At 47.7% G+C, this 7878-nt stretch overlaps 2 protein-coding genes across 2 annotated transcripts; one reads left to right on the top strand and one right to left on the bottom strand.

The window, feature by feature from the left end:
• Positions 1–1183: 1183 nt before the first annotated feature.
• On the top strand, positions 1184–2384 carry C922_03489 (hypothetical protein; the record flags this gene model as incomplete). The annotated part of the gene is made up of 2 exons (XM_008819081.1): positions 1184–1840; positions 2223–2384. The coding sequence occupies 2 exons, from the start codon at positions 1184–1186 to the stop codon at positions 2382–2384; spliced, it is 819 nt and encodes a 272-aa protein (XP_008817303.1).
• Positions 2385–2759: 375 nt separating this feature from the next.
• Positions 2760–6156, bottom strand: C922_03488 (hypothetical protein; the record flags this gene model as incomplete). The annotated part of the gene is made up of 2 exons (XM_008819080.1): positions 2760–5731; positions 6057–6156. 2 exons carry the CDS (start codon positions 6154–6156, stop codon positions 2760–2762), a joined length of 3072 nt encoding a protein of 1023 aa, XP_008817302.1.
• Positions 6157–7878: the final 1722 nt, after the last annotated feature.

The following is a 7878-nucleotide window of genomic DNA, read 5'->3' as shown; positions in this document are numbered from 1 at the left end:
TTTCTTCTGTGGGACGTTAGAACTGGTTAAATCCGATTGGAGCGGAGTGAAAACGTTTTGAAAGGAAGAAACGAAAGAGAATTAGGGGCAAAGATGTGCCCCCCCAACCTCCCCTCACTTTTTTGCAGATACAATAGGCACCTCCCCGCTCGAACGGCAAATTGGCTTCCGTCCCCCCAAATTAGCAAGCCGTTCCCCTTTCCTATACCCACCGCCACCAGTGCTCCACTCGCGCGTAAAAATTTCTGAACGTTCAGAAATATGCACACATTTTACCTTGCCCGTTCAGGTGAAATAAGTTGCACCAGTTTGCAACGGACGGGGAAGAAGCGTGCCCACGGGGGGAGGTACCACATGCGTCTAGACCCCTAATAAGGTGTTAAAAGCGTGAATGGGTTGCTCACACATAAATGTACTCCTCGCGGAAGTAGAAATGCCAAGTGGCAAGGACACAACAGGAAGGGGAAAAAAATGCACAAAAAAGTGGAAAAAAATTGTCCAAGAAAAGTGGAAAAAAATAGCCAAAAAAAGGGGGAAAAAATAGCCAAAATAAGGTAGAAAAAAATAGCCAAAATAAGGTAGAAAAAAATAGCCAAAAGAAGGTGGGGAAAAAAAAACGACATCACTGCTGACCTTTCGCTAGCCACCCTTTTAACCGCTGGAAAAAGTGAAGAAGTCCAACGCAGGCTAGATGGTCATTATGTCTGTTGCCTTCTAGCCACAAACCTGTTTGATTGGTCCTTCTGTTTAACTCCTTACGGAAGTTTACCCGCTTTGGGAAACTCAATTATATGTTTTTGTGATGGGGGGGTACGCACAGCATGCATTGAGCATTTTTTTTTGTTTTGTTTTCCCAATTTTTGTTGCATTCTCGATAGTAGTTAAGTTACATTTCTGACTTGCAACTTTTCGCATGTGCGTTGTGTGTATATCTCTTTTTTTCGTTTTTTTTCTTAACCCCGTATAAGAAGATCAGATCGTGCTCGACAATTTTAGCCACATGTGTGTGAAATTATTTCTCTGTCCGCCTTTTTTTTTTTTTACCCCTTCCGTTTTGTTACCAATTTGAGCATTCCACTGCTCAGTCAGCGCCTTCGTCATTCGACGTGTGCCCGCCAACCGACACATCACCGCGAGCTTATACCACCTCGCATCTCCGCCAACTTATACCTCCTCGCACCCAATGGAGTTCTCTTCCTATGCTGGGTTGAGCTCTGAACGCCTGGCGTGCCTCCAGAACATAGACATTCGCCGCAAGTCCGTGTACAACGGATCGAACTTTTCCTACGGGAACAACATTTACGAAGTGTTACATAACTGCTGTACAGAGGAGTTGAAAAATGAGGAAGACACGATTGGCATCGATCCGTTTGGCAATAGGTACGCCCCGAAGAGTTTCAATCCCCGCGACAGGCACAACTGCGACTACAATTACGCGGGCCTGCGGTCGGAAATTAAGAACAGCATCAATTTACGCAACCGAAGAATCAAAAGTGACCTGAATCTCCACGGGGGGGAGGCCTTAAAGGACGCCATACAGCATAATGTAAGGGAAGAAGAGGTTAGCAGCCCCAAGCACTTCCTATCAGACAAAGGCTACGTCTTAACTCCGAAGAGGTGCCTAGCCAGACATGTGAATGATAGCGAAATCGATAAGTATTTTTCCACCAAGTATGCTGTGACGGACAAGTCCAGTGGACGGACCGAAATTATGGTGGAGAGGAAACCTGGGTGCTCGAATATCATCGTACAAAACTTCTCCGAGTTTGATGCCTATGCCACGTACAAGCGACAGGACGAGCGGAAGAAGAGCCGGGACTCCTTTGTTCAAACGAAGATGGTGAGTGGGGGGGAAAGCTGACATGTCTGGGAGCCGCTCCACAGAGGAGTCACAGAGAGTGCGCAATGAGTGATTCGAGTGATTCGAATGGGATGCGTGATCCGAGTGGGACACACGCTGCGTTTACATGTAGTAGTAGCGGTGGTGGCTGCCGATCAGGGCAGCCAAAAACAGTGCCGTAAAGAACTGTCAAAAGCTGACCCGTTCGTCCTCTGCCGCTGAGTGCCACCTCGCAGAAGTGTCCTTCCAGCAAGTGCTTACCCGCATTGCAGAATGTGTGGCACGCACCGTCGTGGCATTTCTTGACCAGGAGGACCAGCAGCACCACCAGAAGCAGCATCACCAATGATACATTTCCTTTCCCCCTTCTTTGTCACCTCAGGGCATCGTGCCGAAGGACGGGACGCCCACCGATGATAAAAAATGCAAAGCGAGCGCTCTATTTACACAAGTCCACCGAAGTGACAACATCGCACCAGAGAATTATTGGCTCTGTCCCACCGTGGACAGCGAGAAGAGAGAAAAAAAAAAAATTTTTGCCTAAACTTCTGCGTTCATTTCCTGTGTAGTTACCCGCATCGCAGAGCGGTCTCGTCGGGAGAACCTCTGCGACTTTGTGACCCGTTCGCCACTCCGACTTTGTGACCCGTTCGCCGCTGCGCTGGGGCATCTCCCCACGGCGTAGCCTCCTCTAATGAGCGCCTAAACACAACAGTAACGATTAATGTGCTCCATTTTGTCAATATTCTGCAAGCTGTTCCCACACGGGGGGTTTGTTCCGCTGCGTAGCCTTTAGCGCGTTTCATTCACTCCTTCGCTGCGTAGCTGTTATCGCGTTCTCTTTACTCCTCCGCTGAGTAGCCCTTACTGCGTTTCCTTTACCCCTTCACCGCGCCTCCTTTATCACTTGTTCTGCGGCTCACACTTCCCCCTTCAAGCGGCTGTAAATATTAAGCAGGACGACGGTAGACAAGGCGAAGGTTAGGGTGATGACGAGCACCCCGGGGCCCACCTTGTCTGTGTAGTTGATTGGTTCCTTGTTGATGAGCGCCTCTGCTCTCTTGAGATAAATGTGGAAGGAGTAGAGGATGAAGAAGATGGCCACTGGGGCCATGATCACTCCAGAGGCGAATCCATACGAATTGGAAAAATTCAAAAGGGTTATAGAAATGGTTGAGAGGAGGACACTTGTGTTGAGCCACTGCAGTAGGGTCCTCTCATTGGCAAAAAACGTCTTGGGTTCAACTCTGACGACTGCAGTTTTGGGTCTTTTTATCTCAACGACGTTGTTTTTACAAAAAAATATTTTCTTGAAAAAGGAGATGATCCAACAGGAGGAGGATTTATTACCCTTAGAGGGAATCTCCTCCACAGGGTCTAGAAGAGGTTCATACAGATTGTTGTCTTCCGCGAGAGTGTGTGTGACGGTGCATTGTTTCTCCTTTTGGTGAGACTTCTTCCTGGGGGTGTTGCTACTGTCTCGATTGTATGGTCCATGAATGTAATTCCCCGGTTTGGTGCAGTAGTCTCCACTGCATGTACTGTCTATGTTTAAATTGATGTGACGAGAAGATGTGGACTTATTCCTTTCGATCTCGTTTCGAAAAATGACTTCACTCTCGTGAGCAATTCTTGCAGATGCACCAGTGTAGGTGATTCCCTTCTTGCGCCCCTTGCGCTCGTCTTTTTTTCCATTAGGATGCTTCTCCACCCTTTCTGTGTACTCGATTGTATTTTCACTCGAGCTGAGATCTGTGTCGTGGTCCTCTTCGAACAAAATGGATTTGTTGCTTCCTTTGCCTCGGAGGGTCCCACTTTTGCCACCATTGCTGGGTTTTCTATTTTGCTTTTGCTGCGCTTTCCTTTGCTTTGCTTCCCCTTGCCTTCTTCCCACGTCTATGTCTACACCTACCGGTACTTCTACGTCTACTCCTAGTCCTCCCTTCTTCTCCTTCTTCCCCTTCTGCTTCCCGTCCGATGCGTTTCCCTTTACCCCCTGGGTGTCTGTGTAGATGCGCCAGTGGGGGGCTGTCGAAATGCGATGGGGGTAAAGCATGGAGATGCCTTGCAGGTAGGAAGAGTATCCCCAAATTTCTTTCACTACCCCCCCTAGGTGGCTGAGTTGGAAGGAGAAGTCCCTGTTGGAGGAGGATTCCTTCACGTTGATGTCGATGACCGCATAGTCGAAGTACGCGTACTTTCTCTTTTTTTCCTTCATAGTGCTTTCGATTTCGCTTTCTTCTTCGCCGTATGTTTTGTACTCTGCCCCATGGTGGTTTCCCTCACTTCGTACATCGTTATGCTGCCTTACTTTGCCCGGTTCGTCCAACTCACTGTGTTCTCCTTCGTCAGAGTCTACCTCCTCACACCCGTGAATGGCCCCCTTATCTGTGTGAACCCAGTAGGAGATATTCTCATCTATGTAGCCACTAACATTGTCATCTCCAAAGTGGATTCTGTTCAGTTTGCTTTTGAGGCAGCTCATCAGGTTGTTATTCTGAAGGTCACGGATGCACCTCTCGTAGTGGTGCATAGGTAGCGAGTCTGCATCCTGAACCCCTAAACCTTGTAGTGACTGTGAACCATGGACGCTAGACCCTAAAGCATGGGACGGACTGGAGGAACCTCCCTTCTTCCTCAGATTGTACAAATCGTTGACGCACTCTATTTTGAGGTCCTCCTGGGGCACGTCCTTAGCGAAGACGTACTTCTCATTGGGGTCAAAGCTGGGTTCAAATAAATTAAAATGCTGAATCACCGTTTTGGTGGATTCTTTCTCTGCATCTGTGTAGCGATAACATCGCAACCGAACAGATTGAGTACACCCCCGATGGTTACTCCCTCCATGGTGATCACTCCGGTTGACACACTTGTGGTAGCTGCTAAACGTAGAGTCATCAAAATAGATAGTGGTAAGCTCGTTTTGTACCTTCGAGGTGGAAATTAATCCAAGGAAGATTTCGAACGGGGGTATCAATTCATGTTCTTTCAAATCGTAGTAATGGAAGGTATAGTATTTACTGATTTCCACTTTGGCATTGATTAGGTCTTGCGCCTTTACTATATATTTGGTGTGCTTGATGGGGATTCGTGGCTTCTCTCCATCGATTTGGGGAGGTACACTCTCCTTGGGTGAAGCGGAATCGGCACTCTGATGGGATTCTCCACTTGGGGAGGAACTTTTTTCGTTTCTCTTTTTTCTATCCAGGGTGGAGGTACGTGTCATTTGGTGGTGCACTTCGCTGGGGTGGTCTTCCCTAGAGTGCACTTCCCCGGAGTGTTTTTCCCCGGAGTGTCTTTCCCCGTGGGAGCTCCCCTCTGGTGGCCTCGGAGGGAGGAGGCTGTGCGTCGTGGAAACTACCCGATGATCAGTTGACTCTCCCTCGAGGTTGTCCCCCGTGCTGACATTCGAAGAGGTCGCCTTTGAAACCTCCCGATAGTGTTTATAACAAAGAGACAAAATGCAAAGAAGTAGGTTCATGTCGTAGTTCATGAAGAAGCTCTTCATCACAACAGTGATGTAGAAGGATGAACTGACCACCTTATCATTATGTTTATCAAATTTTTTTGTAATTTTTGTGAACCCAGTAAAATTGATGATTCTGTAGGTCTGAAGAAACTTCAATGTATCTGCCAATCCGTTTAGTTTCTTCATAATTTGAGGCATGTCAAGAAGAGAGCTTCTTTTTTGCAATATCTCCAGACAGATCTTCATATCGTCATACCACTCCTTTATCATTTTTTTCGTGAAGTTATTAATTTTTTCCAACTCTCCATTGAGGATGTTCTGAAATCTGGACTCGGCCGATTGATACTCTGCTCCACTCAGCGCCCGACTGCTGCCAAAGTTGTTTGTCACTTCCTTTATGGTGAACGTGGAGGTGTCTTTCCCTGCGGTGGTGAACCGGATGAGAAGCGGATGAGAAGCGGATGAGAAGCGGATGAGAAGCGGCTGAGAAGCGGATGAGAAGCGGATGAGAAGCGGATGAGAAGCAGATGAGAAGCGAATGAGAAGCCCGTGTGAATGTTATGTGAATCTTATGTGCGGCGGGGCCACAGATGCTCGCCCCCTCCATCTGGTTGCTCCTCCCTTTCGCGAAAGTGCAAACTATGAAGATACACCCATTAAGTAAACTTCTCTGACCGCACAACCGCGACACCATGTAAATGAAAAACACACACGATAGGCGATGCAGACCCCGTGGGTTCAAATCACCTGTTATCAGCCGGATGGCCTTCTTCATTTCTTTGTAGGCAATGTAGTGCTCCCTGTACTTGGGGTGCGCCCGCTGCTGCAGCTTCTTACTGAATTTCATGGCGCGCGGGGGGGAAGACGTTGTGAGGTGGCGAAGTGGTGAATCGGTCAAGTGGCGAGGTGGAAGAAAAACCTCGCATGTTCTGAGCAACTGCAGAAGGGCTGCAAAACGATTGCAGGGTGATTGCTGAACGACGACAGCTCCGCCCCTGACTCTGCGTATCACCCCGCGGGCAGCAGCTTTCTACGGATTTCCAAAACGCACACCGTTCGAGGATACGTATAGACCCCCTTCCCGTTCGGAGGCAGCCGCGCAATTGGGAAATTACTCACACGTGTTACTCTGCGTGTAACTGCGCCTATAGATTCACTGTACGCACCAGCTTTCCCTCTTTCCCCCTTTTTTTTTTTTTTTGTTCTTTCTTTACTCTCCAAATGGATGCATTCGAAGAAGCTGAGTCCAGTCCGAAGTGTAGGCTTCTTCTTTTTTTTTTTTTTTTTTTTAAACCAGAGTCTCCCTCTGGTGCCTCCCACGGGGGAACAACCTACCATAGCAGGAAGAAACAATAGATGCATGTATGTACATACGGATGTAGATTATACGTATACAAGTGTAGAGCAATTTTTTTTTTTTTTTTTTTTTTTTTTCCCCGTTTTGAGGCACTGACTCAAGCACCTTTGAAGTGTTAGCACCAGGGGGGAGAACCTCCCCCCCACCCCCGTGAGTGGGCGACCCTCCTTCAATTAGAAAAAAAAGGGCACACTTAAATAAAGAGTTAAAAATGCAAAACGCAGATTCGTTTTTCCTTCTCATGTAGAGTTCGGAATCTTTGTCCTGTTGGTTGGTACCATTTGGGAATGCACCCAAAGAAGGGGGGTTCAGACAAAGGGGAAAAAAAAAAAAAAAAAAAAAAAATAAGGGATACTTTCCTTTCTTACCTTTGGCGCATGAGTTCATCCCCCCGGATTACAGAAAGGGAGGATAGCTTGGTCTCACCACGTCGCGCTGTGCTGTTGCCCCTATGTGTATGCCTGTGCCGCTTCGCTCCCACCACCACCATGCAGAAGTAAACCAAAAAGTGAGAACCGACTGTGGAGGGGACCCCCCCACCACTGGAGAACCAGATGTGAACGCACACGTGCCGTCTAACTACTCGTTAGGTAGAAGTGGAATCGTGCAAGGTGTAACTGTATGGGGACCTCCTACAGGAGTGGCAGCGTCGATGAGCCCACACCTCTTTCTATTTTGTTCTATTTTATTTTTTTTCTTTTTTGTTCTATTCTTCTCTTTTTTTTCTTTTTTTTTTCTTTCTGACCGCTTGGTAAAGCCCCAGGAAGGGCGACTCCTCCTGGGATCCCATTGAAGAACACATGCTGGGATGCTCCAAAAGGGGGTTCCCCCCGGCAAGTTACCCAACTAGTGCAGGTATATTCTTTTTTTTTTAAGATGATGTATCCTCTTCGCTATGATAGACTGTTCCTCCCGTTTGCTTCCCTATCCGATGGTTTAAATTCTGTGTAAGAAGTTGCCACGGGGCGCACAGAAATAAACGTGCAGGGGGGGAAATGGCGAAGTGATGAAGTGGTTGGCACCATCTCAGGTGTGAGGCGGCACTGTTGCACATGGATGCCAGCCGCCGTCGTCGACTTCTCTCCCGTTGTGTGCCTCCCCACGCAGAGACAGACGTGCCGCGAAAATCGCGTCGTTCCAAAGTGAAGGGGTAAAGACAATTATAAGCCAAAAGAAGAAGAAGAAGAAGAAAAAAAAAAAAATTAAAAAGTG

The sequence above is a fragment of the Plasmodium inui genome (assembly GCF_000524495.1).
Source record: "Plasmodium inui San Antonio 1 unplaced genomic scaffold supercont1.15, whole genome shotgun sequence".
Lineage (NCBI taxonomy): Eukaryota > Apicomplexa > Aconoidasida > Haemosporida > Plasmodiidae > Plasmodium > Plasmodium inui.
Note: the sequence above shows the minus strand (reverse complement) of the source record. Positions and strands in the feature narration are given on the sequence as shown.